The 20,584-nt window shown below is 44.7% G+C and overlaps 2 protein-coding genes across 4 annotated transcripts in view; one reads left to right on the top strand and one right to left on the bottom strand.

Annotated features, from left to right (window-relative positions):
* The window catches only part of BBS2 (Bardet-Biedl syndrome 2), a 41,235-nt gene extending 39,742 nt beyond the window's left edge, over positions 1 to 1,493 (top strand). For both annotated transcript variants that reach the window (XM_032230662.1, XM_032230661.1), the window contains one exon: positions 1,033 to 1,493. In XM_032230662.1, the coding sequence (XP_032086553.1) occupies positions 1,033 to 1,139 (107 nt within the window). In that variant the 3' untranslated portion in view covers positions 1,140 to 1,493. The remainder of the gene's footprint in view (positions 1 to 1,032) is intronic.
* An 892-nt stretch (positions 1,494 to 2,385) lies between these two features.
* Positions 2,386 to 20,546, bottom strand: OGFOD1 (2-oxoglutarate and iron dependent oxygenase domain containing 1). Of its 2 annotated transcripts, none has more exons than XM_032230535.1 (13): positions 20,037 to 20,546; positions 17,952 to 18,097; positions 16,612 to 16,658; positions 15,640 to 15,740; positions 13,888 to 14,004; positions 12,297 to 12,388; positions 11,651 to 11,779; positions 10,528 to 10,641; positions 9,896 to 9,975; positions 9,340 to 9,602; positions 6,143 to 6,259; positions 5,273 to 5,331; positions 2,386 to 2,907 (listed from the first exon to the last, which is right to left on the bottom strand). In XM_032230535.1, exons 1-13 carry the CDS (start codon positions 20,302 to 20,304, stop codon positions 2,755 to 2,757), a joined length of 1,686 nt encoding a protein of 561 aa, XP_032086426.1. In that variant the 5' UTR covers positions 20,305 to 20,546; the 3' UTR covers positions 2,386 to 2,754. The 2 variants fall into 2 exon arrangements, with proteins under 2 accessions (XP_032086426.1, XP_032086427.1); XM_032230536.1 differs by lacking the exon at positions 2,386 to 2,907 and adding an exon at positions 4,594 to 5,176.
* Between the last annotated feature and the right edge of the window lie 38 nt (positions 20,547 to 20,584).

The following is a 20,584-nucleotide window of genomic DNA, read 5'->3' as shown; positions in this document are numbered from 1 at the left end:
ACATTAGGAAGGTTGAGACCCACAAACTGTCACTGGTAGGAAATGGGCTTTTTAAAAAGTGACACTTGACAAGAGACAGTTGGGGAATTATATTATCAAGAAAGGCCTTAATTAGCATTCATATTACATGCTATTAACCGCAATCTAATCTGTTTTTTTTGTCAACCGTAGCTATTTGTGTGGGCTTCAACTCTCGGAATCCCCCAGCACGGCTGGCTGGAGGATTCCAAGAGTTGAAGCCCACACACCTTAAAGTTACCAAGGTTGTAACCAATGTAACCAAGGCCTTTAACTATACTATCAAGGCTGGTTAGGAGATTCTGGAAGTTGAAATCCACACATCTTAAATTTGAGAAACCCTGATCTAGATTACTTTGGCCCCCGATTTGCAGCTCAGCAGAACTCAAGCCTTCCTTCTCTGTGCAGGAAATAAAAAAGCAGGGCTCCCAAAGTGGCAAATAGTTTTGATCCACCCTTTCTCCAAAATTATTGAAACGGGAGGTCTCTCTATACCAAAAGAATCTTGTTTACTTTTATGTGCTTCGTTAGAACATTTAACGAAATGCAGAGACATATGGAGAAGGTGCTGGGTTTCCCCCCCCCCCCTTACTTTAATCCCATCTGGAAAAAGGGTGGCCGTTTTCCTTCCTCGAGGTTTCATTTTGTATAAATTCCAGCCTCATCCCCAATTTGTTTCCCTCTCGCAGTTTCCAGAGAGCCCTCGAGTCTCCTCTTTAAGACCGCTGGGCTAGGAGATGCTGGCACATGACTGCTAGCGTGCCTTTCCTACAAATTTAAAAAAATGGGCCACGGACGGCCCTTTTGCCTCCTGAGGGAATTCAAAATAACGTAAACAGTGAGCAACAATAATAGCTGTGTCCTACACTGTCCCCTTCTCAGACCTCAGCCGATTTGGGTTGGGGATGGGAGGGAGAAAAACACTTCCCCTCCTGGACTGTAAAAGAGTTCATTTGCATTCTTGGAAAAGAACAGACTCTGCTAACTCTTCGGTTGTTTTCTTTCTTTCTCCAGTTGGCAAACACAAAATGCAAGTGATTGCCGCCTGCCGGGAGGCTATTAAGAACAACAGCGTTAATATGCTCATCAAAATCATGCGCCTGGGGACATCGTGCTCTTGATCCAGGTTGAAGACTGGAGGTCAAAACTAGCCAAGGGAGATGAGCCGAAAGATCTGGCGGCAGATAGACGGTAGATGATGCTGTCAGATTAGTGCCCAGTGAAAGTGCAGGATGAATACTTTCCTAGGCCTGAAGGTCCGGCTGTCTGCGCTGGGAGAAGAGGAGGCCAGGAATGTTGGTGCTTTATAAACATCATGCTAGCGGAGACATGGCCAAGCTTTTTGTGGATGTTACAGACCAAACCAGAGAATTTCAGAAGCCAAAAAAAAACCCCAAACCCACCCCAAATGCCCTGGAGGCCGTTGATTAAAATAGCAATGTTTGATTCTTCAATAAAATTGACAGACCTCAGTCTATCGCTATGATTTAGTTCATTTAGGTGTGGCCAATCTTGGCAACTTGTAAAACCTGTTGGACTTCAATTCTGGGAGAATTCCCACAATTGAAGTCCCCAGATCCCAGAATTCTCCAGCCACCCATGCTGGAGTCCACAAGTCCACAAGTCTTAAAATGGCCAAGGTTGGACACCCGTGAGCCAGATAAGGAGGAAAAACTCTACTCTTAACTTTGATGAAGTAAGAAAAGAAAAGCTTAAAGTAACACCAAACCTTTTTTATTAATATAAATTAATATGAGGTCTTGATTAAGGATAAAGTTTGAAAAGGGTCACTGCCTTTTAAGCTGGGTGCAACTATTGAGTTAGGATTCTCCCTTTGGTGCAACTGACAGTAACCCGCTTACACATTTCAAAGGCTGGCTTGATTTATGGTTTAACAAGCTCCCTGGATCCAACCAGTAGAAGCTTACTCAACAAACTGTAACAACCTTCCACAATTATTAACCCAAGCTGCAAAATATCACATAATTAGACCAATAGAGAACACCCTTCTTTGGTTGTCTGTGAGAAATAATGAGTTTTGGAAAACACAGCGAATCTTGGCTTCTTCCAAGCTACTGTGTTTTTCTGAGGCTACTTAAAGATAAAGGTTTCCCTTGCACATACGTGCTAGTCGTTCCCGACTCTAGGGGGTGATGCTCATCTCCGTTTCAAAGCCAAAGAGCCAGCATTGTCCAAAGACCTCTCCATGATCATGTGGCCAGCATGATTAAACGCCGAAGGCTCACGGAACACTGTTACCTTCCCACCAAAGATGGTCTCTATTTTTCTACTTGCACTTTCATATGCTTTCGAACTGCTAGGTTGGTAGAAGGTGGGACAAGTAACGGGCGCTCACTCCGTTACGCGGTGCTAGGGATTCGAACCGCTGACCTTTCTGATCGACAAGCTCAGCATCTTAGCCACTGAGCCATCGTGTCCCTTTGCAACTGCTTAGGATGAGCCATAACCAGAGTCCTGCCCTCAGTCCAAATGACGTGGTATTCGCATTGCTAACAAAGTGGAAGCTTCGGGGGAAAGGGGGGGGGGGGGGCTACAGCAGTTCAGAGCATGGTTAAATTTCCCAAAAGGCCGAAGACAAGGAGTGGTGTTTTGCAGGAACATCAGAATAAAGCAGTTTGTGCAACAGGATCTTTTTTTGTAAGGAAAAAAAACCCCCTGTCCTTTTGAGCATTGAACTCGGAGAAATGACTCGCCGTCACTGGCTGGCACCAACTCTCATTCATAGTAAACAAAGGAGAAATCCCAGAATTCTTTCGGATCCGGTGCCTGCTCCAAACTACGCTGATTAATGTACTTCACGAATTTCAGTGTCTCTCGATCTCTGTAAATTAAAGCCAAGCAATTGGCCTCTGGATTCACCGTCAGCAGCTTGGAGAGAGAATAAAACAAGGGCAGTTAAGTAAAACAACCTGTGTTTACTACTTTCTAAGGAGCGTGCAGGAAAGCCTTATTTTCATGGCTGCATCTGTGCAGTCCTGCCCATATGAGGGGTTTCAAAAAAACGAGAAACATTTAGGCTGCATGCACAGAAGAACAGAAACTATAATTTCCCATAAAAATAAACATTAAGGTAGCTTCACCGCAGCATGGAAAATAGGATTGTCAGTGGCTACTCATTAAGAGTAGATGAGATGCTACATTCATTAGGCTCATGTTCAAATTCACAGAGGCATCTTGAGCGGCTACTGTGGGAACAAAATGTCCCTCTATTCAGGCAGCTCCGGTCCTTTTGAAACGGCACAAAAAAGGCAAATTCTTGGCTTGAAACAATGATGGAAAGTAGAAACTTGGCAGTAACATAACACCATTAGCAATGCCCTTATGATGGAGTATTTTGTTCAGTTTTGTCAATGCACCTTAGAAAAAGATACCACGGGATTTAACAAAAAAGGGGGAGGATACCAAAGTGATTACTGGATTGAATCAGATGCCCTGCAGGGTGAAACAAACAATTGTGGTATATGATGGGTAGAGCAAGAGAGGAAATGATATAAATAAGAACAAGCATACAGGTAAAAGTCTAGAGATTCTCCATCATCCAGGTCATGGTTGCCCCAAAGGTGCTTTTTCAAGAGGCAACGGGACTTTCTCGTTTTTTCTTAGAAGATGTTTCGCTTCTCATCCAAGAAGCTTCTTCAGCTCTGACTGGATAGTGGGGAATGGAAGGATTTATATTCCTTGCAGACAGCTGGTCATTTGCATCCTTTTGCAAGTCTAGTTGCCTCCTGAAAAAAGCCCCTTTGGGACAACCATGACCTGGAGGAGTGAGACTCTCTACAGACTTTTAGCCATACAATTTGGGACGAACACCATTGGAATGGTGTGGGAATAGGAATGGATTTCCAAAGGAAAAAATTGCAGACTACAGGAACCATTTGTACCACTCAGGTGACCCTGAGGACACAGATAAACCTCCAAGTGGCCTCAACGACCCTCTAAAAGGATGCAAATGACGAGCTGTCTGCCAGGAATATACATCCATCCTTTCCCCACCATCCAGTCAGAGCTGAAGAAGATTCTTGGCTGAGAAGCAAAACATCTTCAAAGAAAAAACAAGGAAGTCCAGTTGCCTTCTGAAAAAGCACCATTGGGACATGTCTACAGGTAGTCCTCAACTTACAACCATTTGTTGACTGACCGGCATTCAAAAAAGTGACCTGGCCAGTCCGCACAATTGCAACTGTTGCAGCATTCCCCCAGTCACAGGATCAAGATTTGTGTACTTGCACTTGTGCAATTTCCCCAGCTGCCGTCCCACAAAGTCAAGGGGAAGCAGATTTACAATGCATGCGTGAATCACTTAACTTCAATGATTCGCTTAACAACTGAGAGAAAAAAAAAGAATAATGATTGGCCACAGCTCACTTAACACCACCTTGCTTAGCAAGAGAAATTCTGTTCCTATTTGTGGTTGAAAATTGGGGACTACCTGTAGAACAGGGGTGTCAAACTCAAGGCCCACAGGCTGGATCAGGCCTGCGGGGTGCTTAGATTTGCCCCGCAAGGCTGCCCTGGAAACAAAGGACTGGTTCGCGGTGCCTTTGCCAGCAAAAATGCCCCCCACCCCCAGCTCCATTTTCGCTGGCAAAGGGTTGCAGGACACTGGTGTGGCCGAAAACGGAGCCTGGGACCCCTGCATGCATCCATCCCCCGAGTTCTGTTTTCGCTGGCAAAGGGATAGCAAACCAAACTAAAAACAACAGGAGAATGAAGAGTGAAGGAAAAAGAAGGAAGGAGATAACAACAGTGAGGGACGGTCTGAAGGAAGTCCTGCCTTACCACTTGGCCACCACAGATGCCACGAATACGAGTGATGAGTTGGCCACAACCACACCCGCCTCCTGAGGTCAAATCCAACCCTTATGCGCCCCTCCATGAAACCGAGTTTGATACCCCTGCTGTAGAATAGTTAAGATTGTTTCACCCTCTGCTCCAATTTTGCATAGTTTCCCCGATCCAACACCCTTCTGGGCACCGAGATTCCTTTTATTACTTCACTATCCCCTTGCATGATAATGAGGCCAAGGTCACCAAGATATCCTGCTTTTCAAGTGGCATGCAGAGCTGTCACATACAGGTAAAGCGGTTTTCTAGCCTTTTAAGAAGGAGCCGTGAGCTGCTTCCCAAGGCTGGACATCTGGAAAGGGGGAGAGATAGGAAGAGCTTAAACGACCTGTGGGCTGAGCAGTGCCCCCGAAAATGGAAAATTGAAAAAAAAAAAAAAACCATTTACCTCTTCATCTTCACCTTTTGCAATGTAGGAAGTGAAGCCTCCCGATTCGACGTCCCAATCTTAAAAGGAATGAACATTGCGTTTTAAATTTTAAAGCGAGCAGCCGCAAAACAAATCCACTTGCCCAAACACAACGGTAAGATGGATTGATTTTGGTAGATTTATGTGCCGCTCATCTCTAGAGGCTAGGGGAGACTGGGTGGCTGAGCAACCATTGGCACTAAGAAGATTTTAAAATTTGTTTTTAGAGGAAGGTTGGCCAACTCAACTGAAAAGATCTAATGATGGCTTTGGATTGTGAAGAGAGGTATATACAACATCTGCAAGGATGAAAATGCAAGCAGTTTCCAGGGATGTTTATGGAGATTCTCAAGTCATCCAGGTCATGATTGTCCCAAAGGTGCCTTTTTTTCAAGAGGACTTTCTTGTTTTTTTTGTTTTCAAGACGTTTCGCTTCTCATCCAAGAAGCTTTAAGCGAAACGTCTTAAAAAAAACCAACCAGAAAGTCCAGTTGCCTCTTGAAAAAAAAAAGCACCCTTTGGACAGTTTCCAGGCAGATATTATATTTTGTCATTTAGGCATAAATGATTTTCCCCTTCTGGGGTTAACTCTGGATTATCTTCTTGCATTCATGGATAAAGCAAATGGCTCAAAACGAAGATGCTTCAAGCTTAACCAATGTTGGCTGATTTGGAAGATCGGTGAGTGGAAAACCTGTTGTTTGGGAGCGGTTGAGTTGAATCCCTTCCGTGGTTCTTCAACAAGGTGCTGCCTCTCCCCTTGGCCTTCCTTCCTTCCTTTGATGGAAGGAGGGGCAGGGAAAGCCCTCCCCATGAACAGTTTCGGGCAAGCTTAAAAATGAAACCCACCTTCTCCCCCACAGAAGAGCAGCAGATCCAGGGCGAACTCTGCCCTTTCGGCATCGTGGATCAGTGTGTAGCATCCTTTCCTCCAGCGTCTCAGTTCTCCAGCGCAAAGTGGGACGCCTGAGGGGAGAAAAGAGCAGATGTTCTCGGCTTTCAGGAGGACCACGCCACATTTTGAAGAATAGGGTGAGGGAGGGAGGAAAAAACCCTCTGTCCTTAAAAGTCTATGGCAGTGTTTGTCAACCATGGCGACTTTAAGTCCTGTGGACTTCAACTCCCAGAATCCCCCAGCCAACTGGACTTGGGAGATTCTCAGTCATCCAGGTCATGGTTGCCCCAAAGGTGCTTTTTTTCAGGAGGCAACTGGACTTTTTTCTTCAAAGACGTTTCGCTTCTCATCCAAGAAGCTTCTTTAGCTCTGACTGGGTGGTGGGGAATGGAAGGATTGATGCTCCTTGCAGACAGCTGGTCATTTGCATCCTTTGAGAGAGTCCTTGAGGCCGCTTGGGAGGTATTTCTGTGTCCTCAGGGTCACCTGAGTGGTGCAAATGGGTGTGGAGCCTTCTTGGCTGCAGGGTGTTTTCTGCCCTGTGTCCCTTCCCTGTTGACGGGTGCAGGATGATGGGTATGAATCTGTGTTGTCTGCATCTCAAACTGAAGTGCAAGAGGTTCTTGTAGTAGTCTGCATTTTTCCCCCCTCTGGAAATCTGTTCATGCATCATTCAAAAGAGGGGACAGGGCAGAAAATATCCTACAAGAAGGCTTCACACACATCTGCACTACGCAGGTGACCCTGAGGACACAGGCAAACCTCCAAATGCTTCAACGACCCTCTAAAAGGATGCAAATGACCAGCTGCTTGCAAGGAATATAAATCCTTCCATTCCCCAACCATCCAGTCAAAGCTGTAGAAGCTTCTTGGATGAGAAGCGAAACGTCTTCAAAGAAAAAAGTCAGAAAGCCCAGTTGCCTCCCGAAAAAACACCTTTGGGCCACCCTGTTCTTAGATTTCCTCAGAGTAAGTTCTGAACCTCTGAAGTTTCACATCGCTAGGATGGGTTCAACAACCTCCATTCAGGCCGATACTGAAGCCAACGATTTTTCAATATGGACAGGAAGGAGGTCACCATTAGACAAGAACCTCCTTAATGGGGCATCTCGGCTGTTAAGAGACCCCCTGAAGAAAAGGCTATGGAGAAGTAGGAAGAGCTGGTGCCCAGTGGTGGGATTCAAATTTTTTTTACTACCGGTTTTGTGGGTGTGGCTTGGTAAGCGTGGCAGGGGAAGGTTACTACAAAATCTCTATTCCCTCCCCACTCCAGGGGAAGGATGCTGCAAAATCCACATTCCCTCTCCACTCCAGGGGAAAGATACTGCAAAATCCACATTCCCTCCCCACTCCAGGGGAAGGATACTGCAAAATCCACATTCCCTCTCCACTCCAGGGGAAAGATACTGCAAAATCCACATTCCCTCCCCACTCCAGGGGAAGGATACTGCAAAATCCACATTCCCTCCCCACTCCAGGGGAAGGATACTGCAAAATCCACATTCCCTCTCCACTCCAGGGGAAGGATACTGCAAAATCCACATTCCCTCTCCACTCCAGGGGAAGGATACTGCAAAATCCACATTCCCTCTCCACTCCAGGGGAAGGATACTGCAAAATCCACATTCCCTCTCCATTCCAGGGGAAGGATACTGCAAAATCCACATTCCCTCTCCACTCCAGGGGAAGGATACTGCAAAATCCACATTCCCTCTCCACTCCAGGGGAAGGATACTGCAAAATCCACATTCCCTCTCCACTCCGGGGGAAGGATACTGCAAAATCCACATTCCCTCCCCACTCCAGGGAAAGGATACTGCAAAATCCACATTTCCTCCGGATCAGCTGGCAGAGAATAGATGGGGGCGGGGGCTGATGGAGGAAGGAATGAAAATCCCTCTGTTTCCACCTCAACTTGTGTGGGGAGTTAGAGGCCAAAAGAAACAATTTGTACACATGGAGACAGATCAAAATAAACAGCCACAGTGATGGGAGAGAGAACGGGAGATCTGGCTCCCTCTTCCTGATGGTAAACAGGGCTGATGATGTGTCCTGACAGGGCAAGTGGGTAACCAGGGAGAGTGAAGAATTCCCCAACACCCTGAAACTGGGCCCATCGCGACATGCCCAGCTGCGCTCATTCAGAATCACCCTGGACAGAGTAAAATGGCATCCTAGGCTCTTCTTTGGACTTGGCAGATTTCACAAAAGGCTGCTCAGTTCCTTTCCAAATTTCATTCACCCAGGCAGGAAAACAAAAAACAAACCAAAAAGAAAAGAAAAACATGCATTAAAAAAAATGAAACTGCTCCCTCCTGTGCTCCCGAGGAATTACAGGAAATGTACTGCAGTAATAATATGAAAAAATCCATATTTGGTGAAAAAAGCTTACTTTAAGATTTTGCCTGTTCTGACTAAGGCTTCCCGAGAGCATGAAGCAAACTCCTTGTCCCGACAAAAAACCCTTTTATTAATTTACTGTGAATTCTGCTCATTCACATCCAGCAAAGTCTTTCAAGGGAGGATTTACAGTCATAGACCTTATCTGGCTTGGAGAGCTACGAGGCCAAAATCTGCAAAACTTGGCCAGGACTCTCGTAGAATCACAAACCAATTAAGCAAACTAATTGTCTCCTGCAAACTCCACTCCCCTTTCGCTCCTCTTTTATTTCCTCTGGGAGGGGGCATTCATCGTCCACTTGTGGCCTTACTCCCAAGTCGACCCCTGTTCTTTAGCTGTTCCCTTCGTCTGGCAACTGGGAACAGGCTCCAGCTGTTTGTCTGCCTCACTGATGTCTGCTGATAACTGTCAGAGGGCCCTGGCCCTCTCTCTGCCTCCAACACAGAGCCATCATCAGAGCCTTCCCCAGACTCCAAGACCGGCCCATGTTTCTCCCCAACCTCCTCACTCTCCGAATCTGCTGCCAGCTCTGCTGGTGGGCCACAACTCTGCCCAATTTCTACTGATCAACTTAAAAATATTCATTTGGCTTAGATCAAGAGTTTATGTCGAACGGGTAATATACCTACCTAGTGAGTTCTCAAAATGCCCACATCAAAGGGGAGCTGAGGAGATGTGATAGATAGGGATTACTAAGCATGTGGGGCACATTGAGATTTGGACAGATTTATTGGCTAAAGCTCAATATACCATTCTCTTGGTTTTCCTCATTTTCGGGGATGCTCCCTGGTGCCTCCGTACAGTCGACATTGCCAGCTTCCTCTTGACTGCTGGGTCCTTGTGAGCTTTCAGAAGTCTCTCCCCCTCCTTCCTCTTCCTCCTCTGGGGCTAGAAAATGCAGTTTCAGGCCCGTGAAATTGGAAAGGAGCAAGAACAAGGCCTCGGACCGCAAGAGCTCCAAGCACTCTCTTAAAGTGGCTGGCAAGCTTTTCTCCTCTGCTTTCTCGTAATGCCTACAAAAGACAGTAAGCTTCATTAGGGAGGACTTTCCTACACTTCCTTTCTTCAAAATGCTTTGCTGTCTGGAATTTCATATCCTCGTTTCCTTAACTAGCCTATAAGACGACCGGCCGGATTAACCAAAATTCTCAAGATGATCCAGTTTTATAAGAGATTCTCGCATTACGTTCACGGATCTCTTGGCGCAGGAGCCAAATCCAGCTGGCACAGGTTGGTGGTGGCTGGAAACCTGCTCAACTGAACCCAGCTGCTCAGTTGGGAGTGACGCAGCCTGAAACAGCCTTACCTTTTGTTGGGAGGCCCTCTGCTGCTCCAGGTGAGTCCTTCCATCTCCAGAGCTTTGCAAACCAGCTCATACTTGTCTCTCTAGAAACCAAGCAGAAGGAAAGCTCATCTGAAGCAAGCTCTTGTTGGGAGCAGAGTTTGCAAAAGCAGCTGATGGAGGAGCCAGATGGAATTAATTCCTTGGTCGAATTTAAGTTAAGTGAGTCCGTTCCCCCCACCTTTTACATCCTTTCTGGCCACGGTTGTTAAGCGAATCATTGCAGTTATTAAGTTAGCGAAGTGGTTGTTAAGGGAATCTGGCTTCCCTGTTGATTTTGCTTGTCAAAGGTCGCAAAAATGGAAAATATGATCCCCCCCGGACACTGCAACCGTCATAAATATGAATCAGTTGCTAAGCATCCGAATTTTATTCAAATAACCATGTAGATGCTGCACTGGTCGTATGTGCGAAAAATAGCCATAAGTCACTTTATTCCAGTGCCATTGTAACTTTGAACGGTCACTAAACAAACTGTTGTAAGTCAAAGACGACTCGGCACCTCTCAACCTGTCACGTGAAGCTGAAAGAACTGTGAGAATAGGGATCGTGTCTGTTTGCTTTATCGCCTTGCACCCAAGAATTGCTGCCCTCACCTTGAGAAAGTCTTTCAGCAAGATCTCAGATCGATCTTCAAATTCCTCCTGGATCTGAGCTTGGGAATCCATGTCCAAATAAACTGGATTGATCCAATCATACAAGATTTCGTGCTGGAAAAATGTAGAGGAACAGAAGACAAGGCCGAAATTTACACTATGGCACTGAAAATTAACTTACCTTAAAGTAACCACCTTTGTTCTTTGTTGCTCTTATTTCCAGAAATAGAATAGAATACACTAAGAAGAGAGGAGTCGGGTGGAGTGGAATAGAATAGAATACAATACAATAAGAAGAGTGGAGTGGAACAGAACAGAATACAATAAGGAGTGGAATAGAATAGAATAGAATAAGGAGTGTGGAGTGGAGTGGAATAGAATAGAATAAGAAGAGTGGAGTGGAGTAGAATAGAATTCTTTATTGGCCAAGTGTGATTGGACACACAAGGGATTTGTCTTTGGTGCAGATGCTCTCAGTGTATATAAAAATACAAGATACTTTTGTCATGGATCGTAAGGGGCACTACTTAATGATAGTCATAGGATAGAAATAAGCAATCAAATCATACTAGGAAACAATCAATATAAATCGTAAGGATACAAGCAACAAAGTTACAGTCATACAGTCATAAGTGGGAGGAGATGGGTGATAGGAATGATGAGATGATTAATAGTAATGCAGACTTAGTAAATAGTAAATGATAAATTCTGGTACGTGCTTGACATGCATAATCCAGTACAGTGTTTCTCAACTTAAGTCAACTTTAACATGTATGGATTTCAACTCCCAGAATTCAGCCAACTCAAGCGTCTTAAAGTTGACCAGGCCCAGAAAATGCTGGTCCAGCATGTATTGCACTCAGTAGTCAACACATCATCTTCATAACCACACTGAAGTGTGTATCACAGAGACACAAAGTTACAAACTGCAGCTTCTATTTGAAGAAATGACTACTCCCAGTTTGGCCCCCCCAAATGTTAGGCTAAAGATGAAACATGAAAGCAAAGGCAGAAACAATGCCCTTTTCAGAGAAAATGTTAAAGTTTCTCCTTGGTAGGTCAGAGCAAGAATCAAAAGTCTGGTAGAACAATGCCACAATGCTGCAGGTAGCAAGCAGCTTACATCACGGGGGATATGGGGGCTTCGTGGAATCCGTGGCTCGATATGACGTGGCGGCCTCGCAACCGAGGGGCCGTGAAACCAGCCGCTCACCGACAGGCGGCATTTCTCTCTGGAAACGACTTCAGACACCTGGGATAGAGGAAAAGGCGAAAGAACATGTAAGCACTGATTTCTCAGACAAAGTTGCTGTCAGGAGATTTCTCATTTCTAGGTTAATTCTCCCCTTGCTTATGCAGGAAACCCTCACCACTTCAGACAAATCATTATCCAACATCTTCTTAAAAACTTCCAGTATTGGAGCATTCAGAACTTCTGGAGGCAAGTTGTTCCACTAATTGTTCTAACCGTCAGGAAATTTCTCCTTAGTTTCAGGTTGCTTCTGTCCTTGATTAGTTTCCACCCGTTGCTTGTTTTAACCTCAGGTGCTTTGGAGAATAGTTTGACTCCCTCTTCTTTGTGGCAGCCCCTCAAACATTGGAACACTGCTATTGTGTCACCTCTGGTTCTTCTTTTCATTCGACTAGACAAACTCAATTCCTGCAACCGTTCTTCATATGTTTTAGCCTCCAGTCCCCTAATCCTCTTTGTTGCTCTCCTCTGCACTCTTTCTAGAGTCTCGACATAAGGAGAAGGAACAATTGCTTACCTGGTGGAAGGAGACTGGTGATACTTCAAAGAAAGCCAGCGAGTTCCAGGAAGGGACCAAAGACTTGACAATCTGCAAAGGCTGGAAATGATCTGCCAGAGACAAGGACACATACAAGAAACACACCAGTAAGTGCAACTATCTGGAATTCTCCCACTGCCTCCACATTTCACCACTTTCTGGCTTTGTCTGGCTTCTGAAGGAAAGAGAGGAAAAGTGACTCTTGGAGAAAGGTGAAAATAGAAGGACCAAGTTCACAAACAAGACTCGGTTTACAATCTAGAAGGGTCTAAGTCTCAATCCAGCTTAATACCATAAGTATCACAAAGTGATGGTATTCAGCCAGTTCAGACTGGTTCAGATGAATCGGTACCCGCTCGGCGCTATGCTGTCCTATTTAGCCATGTTTCCTAAGCCACGTGCATGCGTGCAAGCCGTGTGTGCGAGCAAAGCGCATACATTTTCGGTGCATGGCGAACCGGTGGTAAAATTATGTGAAAACCACCTGTGGTATAGCAGCCCATTATGGCAGTACATATCTAAAGATGGGGAGCCTGGAGTATGAAAGTCTACAGAGATTCTCAGTCATCCAGGTCACAGTTGTCGCAAAGATGCTTTTTCAGGAGGCAACTAGACTTCCTTATTTCTTCTTTGGAAAAGGTTGTCAACTTGTAAAGCATTGCCATGACTATATTATCAGGTTGGCATTGGAGGGAGGATTCCATGAATACTTTCGGCCAGAGTCGGACCTCATATTTCTACAACCTTGTTGGTGAATGTGATTTATGACCCAGACAGTGGGGAGGGGTAAAGTTCAAACGCAATTAAGCGGAAGTCAGTTTTGGCTCCGCAGGAGAACATGCCAGAATGTTGAGCCTAATAAATGAATGGATTTCTTTTGAACTTTGTCTTGAGGCTTGTAAATTAATTAGGTCATCTTCTGGGAACTTCACAGATGTTTTTCTTCTTATCCAAGAAGCCTCTCCAGCTCTGACAGTATAGTGGGGAATGGAAGGATTTATATTCCTTGCAGATGGAGCTGGTCATTTGCTTCCAAGCAGAGGGAAGACCTGCGGGAGTGCAAGGCCATGTGCCAGCACCTGGAGGCTCACCGGGCTGAGATGATCAGCCAGTTCCAGGCCATGATGCAGTCCCACTGGAATGAGGCCCTCTGGCTCTTTGCCATCAGTGGCACTTCCCTCCAGCCTTTTCCAAAAAAACCCACACTAGGAGGCTGAAGCAGATCCCCAAGTTGGAATTTCAGACCCCCTCTGACCCACACACACAGACCCCAAAGGGGGGGACTCTCTGCAGCGACACAAGCATTCATTGCATGTATCCAGCTCATAGTTTGAAGACCCCTGATTTAGTGCAATATAAAAAATGCAAATAATTTTTCTGGGAATCAGCAAAATTTTCTGGTCCATGGGCCACCAGTTGGTGACCACTGATATAGGGTGTCAATCAAAGAGAGATGGAGGTGGAGGGGGGGAAGGGAAGGATGGAACCCTGAAGCTGAGCTGGCTTGAGCTCCTGAAGGGCAGGTGCGATATAAAATCTACCAAAGCAGGCAAAAATAACTAAATCCTACCATCTGTACAGAAGAGATCCAAAGTGCCCCCATCGTGCTTATGCCAAGGGGGTACAAGATAAAGGATGAATGCGATTCGCCGCCCCTCCAGCTCATCATCATGACACAGCAGGGTATCTGGAACAAAACAGGAAATTGGTTTGCGTGATGCAGCTAAAATAAAGCAGGGCGATCGAATTGATTATGCACCATCAGATCAGTGCTAATTCTTCGCACCCAAGTCCAAATCTATTGTTTGCATTCCAATTCAACAGTATCTTCCCCATATTTCATAGTATCCCAGAGCTGGAAGAAATCTTGGAGGACATCCAGTCCAGCCCTCTGCCCAAGGCAGGAGTCCTTATTGCATCCCAGACAAATGGTTGTCCAATCTCTTCTTGAAAACTTTCAGTGATGAAGCACCCACAACTTCTGGAGGCAAGTCGTTCCACTGATTAATTGTTCTTACTGTCAGGAAGTTTTTCCTTAGTTCTAGGTTGGATCTCTCGTTAATAAAACTCCATTCGTTCCTTCTTGTCCTGCCCTCAGGCGTTTTGGAGAATAGGTTAACCCCCTCTTCTCGGCCACAAATCCTAAAGTATTGGAAGCTCTCCTACCTCTCCTAATCCTTCTCTTCGTTAGACTTGTCATACCAAGTTCCCTTAATCGCTCATTGTACAATTTAGCTTCCGGATCCCTTATAATCTTCGTTGCTCTTCTCTGCACTCTTTCTAGAGTCTCAGCATTTTTTTAAAAAAATATTGTGCTGAGCAGAACTGGATGCAGTACTCCATCTGCCCAATGCTCAATTCTGTCAAGATCCTTCTGAATCTTCAGTCTATCTTGCAAAGTGTTTGCAATTCCCCCCAGCTTGGTATTGTCTGCAAATCTGATGAGTTCACCTTTTACCCCTTATCTAGATCACTTATGATGATGTTGAAGAGAACTAGGCCTAAGATAGAATCTTGGGGTACCTCACTGCATGTTTTCTTTCACGTACATGCAATTCCTAGAGCCAAGGTGGCGCAGTGGTTAAATGCAGCACTGCAGGCTACTGCTAGATCAGCAGGTCAGCGGTTCAAATCTCACCGGCTCAGGGTTGACTCAGCCTTCCATCCTTCCGAGGTGGGTAAAATGAGGACCCAGATTGTTGGGGGCAATATGCTGACTCTCTGTAAACCGCTTAGAGAGGCCTGAAAGGCCTATGAAGCGGTATATAAGTCTACTGCTATTCCATTGAGGATCACACACTGAGTGCAGTTGGTCGGCCAATTACAGATCCATTGGGTGGTGATGCTGTTTATCCCACACTGTTCTGCTTTAGCAAGACCAGGATATCGTCTACTTTGTCAAATGCCTTACTGAAGCCTAAGTAAATTATGTCTCCAGCATTTCCCTGATCATTAACTTAGTCACTTTGTCAAATAAGACAATAAGGTTTCAATATTTGTAGCCCAGGTTGAAATGAGGGTTCTTTGGTGATCTCTGAGCTTGCTTGCACTCCTTACTAGCACTGATGATATTACCTAGTTAGGGTAATGAAACAACTGCAAGAAAACAAGCAAGCTTAGAGTACCAAGGACCCTTTCACATTAAGGTTTGTCCAGCATGATGTTTTTAACAAAACCATGCTGGCTTCTAATAATCATCATTAATTTTTAGGTGCTTACAAATCCTCTGCTCAATTATCTTTCCTGGATTTTTCAGAATCATAGTTTCTTCTAGCAACACAATAGATCCATACCTTCAGGGTTCTTTTAATTTCTGGCTTACCTGTATATTCATATTTAGCACAAGACAGATCAATGGTTGGTTCCAGCTCTACCTGGATCACGTCAGAAAGCCAAGACCGGAATTCTTCAAAAAGAATTTTTCTAAAAGATGAGAGAGAAGACAGGTGAGTGTGCGGCATCTCAGCTCTACCTATTGTCTAAGCAAGGAGGCATTTTGGCGTTTGCTTTTGAACTTTTATAACCACTGTATTTTTTGGAGTATAAGACGCACCTCCCCCCCAAAAAGTGTGGAAATATTGGTGCGTCTTATACAACGAATAGAGACATTTTTGGCCTCCCAAAGCCTGCCCCCGCATCCCATTTTTGCACAAAACGGGCCTTTTTTTGCAAAAGCAGAGGCATTTTTGCCTTCCCCCAGCTCCCAGAAGCACTCTGCAAGCTTCAGCAAGGCTGGGGAAAGCCAAAACGCCTCCGTTTTTGCGAAAAGGGGGGCATTTTTGCTTTCCCCCAGCCCTGCTGAAGCCTGCAGAGTGCTCCTGGGAGCCAGAGAGGACAAAAACTTTTATTCCTTACTTCTTTGAAATTTTGGTGCATCTTATACACCGGTGCACCTTACAGTCCAAAAAAATACAGTAAATAGGGCCCAATTCCTCATAAAGGACATGTTCATGGTTCAAAGTAAATAATTGTAGAGAGGGATGGGCTATACATATAGTTAAATAAATACACACACTTTTCAAGCTGATCTAGCTGGACAATGAGCAAAGCCAGGACAATTGTTACAAATGGGAAAATGAAATGCCAACCATTACTTTACCTTCAGGCTGCAATTTCATAGAGCTAAATCTGCATTTGTAAAACCATAATTTGTAGAAGAAACTATAATAGCTTATTTTGCAAAAAAAATAATATTAAGCCTAAATGTGTAGATTGCCACTACATCAAGTTAGGAACTAGGATAATTTTGCTGATTCTATTTGATGGCCAAATCAAAACAACAGGGCTAATTTACCTTAATGCTGCTACGTGGGGCCCTCCTCTCTTCTTTAGGTCATCTGACTTTGCAGCAAGAAAGACATATTAGATGATTTAGAGATGGAAATTTTTGCAGAAGAAAACCATACAATCACAATTTGGGCCAGTAGCTCTGTCATTAAGCAAAGTGAATACTAAATGGAAAATCCTATGAACACAAGCGTGCTCTCCTTTTCTGCTCTCCTTTGGAATGCTCACCCTGCCCTGTGCCAATTAGCAAGAAGAACATTCATGTTTGCATTTACACCCATTGAAGAGGAAACTTCCCAAGATACTAAGCAGGCCACAACACAGGTAATGCACATCAAAAGCTTAATATAGTGGTGCTGGCAGTCCCCGTATGTTACATAAACAGCCTGGACATTCCCCATTGCATGCCTGCTTATTCTCTTTTTTTAATTTTTTATAAATTTTTATTTTAAACACATAAACACATCAACAAAAACAAACACATGACTTAAGACAACATAGGAACAAGAAGTTCCATCATATATCATACAGCAGTTCCGTATCGGTTTCTTTGCAGTTAGTGTTTTCCCTTCTATACCTTTCTATCTTACATTCATTGTCTCCTTATTCGTTATCCATTTTTATGTACAATTCTATATTTATTTATACTTAGCTATTTATAACCAAATATTATTTACCTATATTGTGCTATATATTCTTACTATCATTTATTCTCTTACATACAATTCTAGGTATACATTCACATGGTTATTCTTTTTCTTTGCCATTCTTATACTATTGTTATTCCATTTAAAAGGTTATACGGTACAGTTTGGATTGTTTTGTTTACCATCCCTAGCGCCTGTTATGACACCACCTTATTTTCTCTTTCTTTTCTCTCTCCCTTCCTTCTCTACTTTCTTCCTTCTTCCTCTCCTTCCCCTTATTTCTTCCCTTACCTCTCCCCTACTTTTATCCTCTCTCTTCCCCTTCCTACCCTCTCCTTCTCTTTCTCTCCCATCCTCCCTCCTCTCCTTCTCTCCCTTCCACCCTCCTCTCCTTTCCCTTCCTTCTTCCCTCCCTTCTCTACTTCCTTCCTCCTTGCCTGCTTATTCTCTTGTACAGTAATCCCTTTCTCTCCAAACTCTCCACTCTGCGTGATGGGAAGAAAAAAAAACAGGTCAGGCAAAGGAAAAACATACTGGTTGTAATGGTGATCACGTGGCTAAGGGACATGGTGAATGTAACAGGCATCGATTGTAAAGTTATTTTTTCAGCACTGTCATAACTTCAAAAAGTCACTGAACAAGACAGTCAATAAGCAAATGTTTGGTATAGCAGTGCCTTGCTTTAGTTTGGAGAGCTCACCTGTTTGAACTTGTACAGATCATTACACTTTTCGTGGAAATCTAGGCTCAGGAGTTCCCTCTGCAGCTTCTCCAGGAAGTCCTCGTTGGGAATGAAACCTGGAATAACACAGTGGGGGAAAGGCCCAGGATCCAGAGTGACTGCCTCTAGAGGAAACACAACCCATGCGGCAGGTTTTAGAGCTGGAGAGCATGATGGAAGTCATGACAAATAACACCCTATATTAAATAAGATTCTGTCTTGGGCTTTATTTTAGTCTTAACTTTCATTATACGTGTGTGTATGTGTATGTATATGTATATATGTATATGTTTGTGTATTTATATTTATATTTTTATATATATGTTTTCATAGATTTTTCACAGGTGTAGGTATGTTGGTCTTGTTGTATTCGGGTCTTTTCCCCTGTAAGATTGAGATTGTCTTGGCAACGTTTCAGCGAGGTCTCACTTGCCATCCTCAGGCTAGTGTTTAGCCAAAAATACACATACATACATACATTATATATATATACATACATACATACATACATACATACACACACGCACACGCACATAGATTGAATTTCTCTATCTAATATTACAATTTAATCATAAATTTAAATGTGAATTCTAATATCGAATTCTGCTTGAAGTCGTGTCCGCCTCATTGTGACCTCATGGACAATGTTCCTCCAGGGCTTCCTGTTCTCTACCATCCTCTGGAGTCCATTTAAGCTCACGTCGACTGCTTCAGTGACTCCATCCAGCCACCTCCTTCACTGCCGTCCCCTTCTTCTTCTTTTGCCCTCAATCTTTCCCTGCATGAGGCTCTTCTCCAGTAAGTCCTTCCTTCTTTTTAGGTGGGCAAAGTCTTTGAGTTTCCTCTTCAGGATCTGGCCTTCTAAAGAGCAGTCGGGGTGGATCTCCTCTAGGACTGACCGGTTGGATCGCCTTGCAGTCCAAGAGACTCGCAGGAGTCTTCTCCAGCACCAGAGTTCAAAGGCCTCCATTCTTTTATGCCCAGCCTTCCTTATGGTCCAACTTTCACAGTCATCCATTGCAACTGGAAAAACCAGAGCCTTGACTATATGCACTTTTGTTGGCAGGGTGATGTCCCTGCTTTTTAATCTGCTGTCGAGATTTGCCATAGCTTTCCTCCCCAGGAGCAAAGCCTCTTTTAATTTCTTGGCTGCAGTCCTCATCTGTGGTGATCTTGGAGCCCAGGAAAATACAATCTCTCACTATCTCCATTTCTTCCCCATCTATTTGCCAGGAATTGAGAGGGCCGGATGCCATGATCTTTCTCTTAACGTTGAGTTTCAAGCCAACTTTTACACTCTCCTTCTTCGCCCGCATTGAGGCTCTTTAGTCCCTCTTCACTTTCTGCCATTACAGTGGTATCATCTGCATATCTGAGGTTGTTGATATTTCTCCCGGCAATCTTAATGCCAACTTTTGATTCGTCTAGCCCTGCCTTTCTCATGATGTGCTCTGCATGTAAGTTAAATAGGCAGGAAGAAAGATACAGCCTTGCAAGACTCCTTTCCCAATTATGAACCAATCAGTGGTTCCCTGTCCGGTTCTCACTGTTGCTTCTTGACCCACATATAGGTTTCTCAAGAGACAAATAAGATAGCCTGATATTCCCACCTCTAACTTGCCACAATTTGCCAAAACCAAAGGCTTTAGCGTAGTCAATGAAGCAGAAGTAGATGTTTTTCTGGGAGTCCCTAGCTTTCTCCATGATCCAGCCTATGTTGGCGATTTGGATCTAGTTTCTCTGCCTCTACGAACATTCATATATCTCTATTTTAAGTTGGCTGTATAACATCATTGTATATGTCCCCCTCTCTATATATTACCTTATATTGTATACAGCTATGTGCATGTATGTAAATATCATAGCTCACACATATTAAAATAATGGCCAGGATGAAACTCTAGCAATAAATAAAGATCAATGGCATTTTGCAACGCATCTGGAAAATATCGGTGGGTTAAAGCTCAGTTGCACCCCCTGCCGGTCAATGCCAGCCACAACAGCCCCCTTGCCTCAATGAGGACAGGCCCCTTGGAACTCGCAGCACTTCCTGTTCCCCCTTACCATGCTGAAGCGGCTCCTGGCTGGCCCAAGCTGCGGCCACTTTCTCCTTCAAGGCCGGCTCCTTCAGGGCGGCAGAGAACTCCACGCAAATCTGCCGCTTCACGCGCTTCTTCGCGGCCGATCCCGGCAGGGCCGGCCGCCGCTTCGGCTTCCCGTTCATGCTTATCCTTGGGGGCACGTGCTCCAGCCGGAAAACTACAACTCCCGACAGGCCCCGCCGGAGGACGTCACATCGAGGGGGGTCTAAAAGGTCGACTTGTCCAATCATCGCGACGGGAGCTGGTAAAGCTTTTGCAGCGATGCCTCGAGACTTCCTGTGAAAGGGAACGGAAGTCCCACCTACCGCCCGCCAAATAAACAAACATCCGTCGAATTCGCATGGACGTTCGTTGGGAGAGCTGTCCCGCCCTAGCAGCAGGGGATCTCCTTTTCCCGGTCGGCAGTTCGTCCGTTCGAATCCCTAGTACAGGTCTCCTGCGTTAGCAGGTTACTGGACTAGATGACCTCCAAGGTCTCTTCCAACTCCGCTATTGTTTACTGTCATGATA

Source organism: Thamnophis elegans, chromosome 14 (assembly GCF_009769535.1).
Source record: "Thamnophis elegans isolate rThaEle1 chromosome 14, rThaEle1.pri, whole genome shotgun sequence".
In the NCBI taxonomy this organism is placed as follows: Eukaryota; Metazoa; Chordata; class Lepidosauria; order Squamata; family Colubridae; genus Thamnophis; species Thamnophis elegans.
The sequence above is the reverse complement of the archived record's forward strand: the minus strand, read 5'-3'. Positions and strand labels throughout refer to the sequence as shown.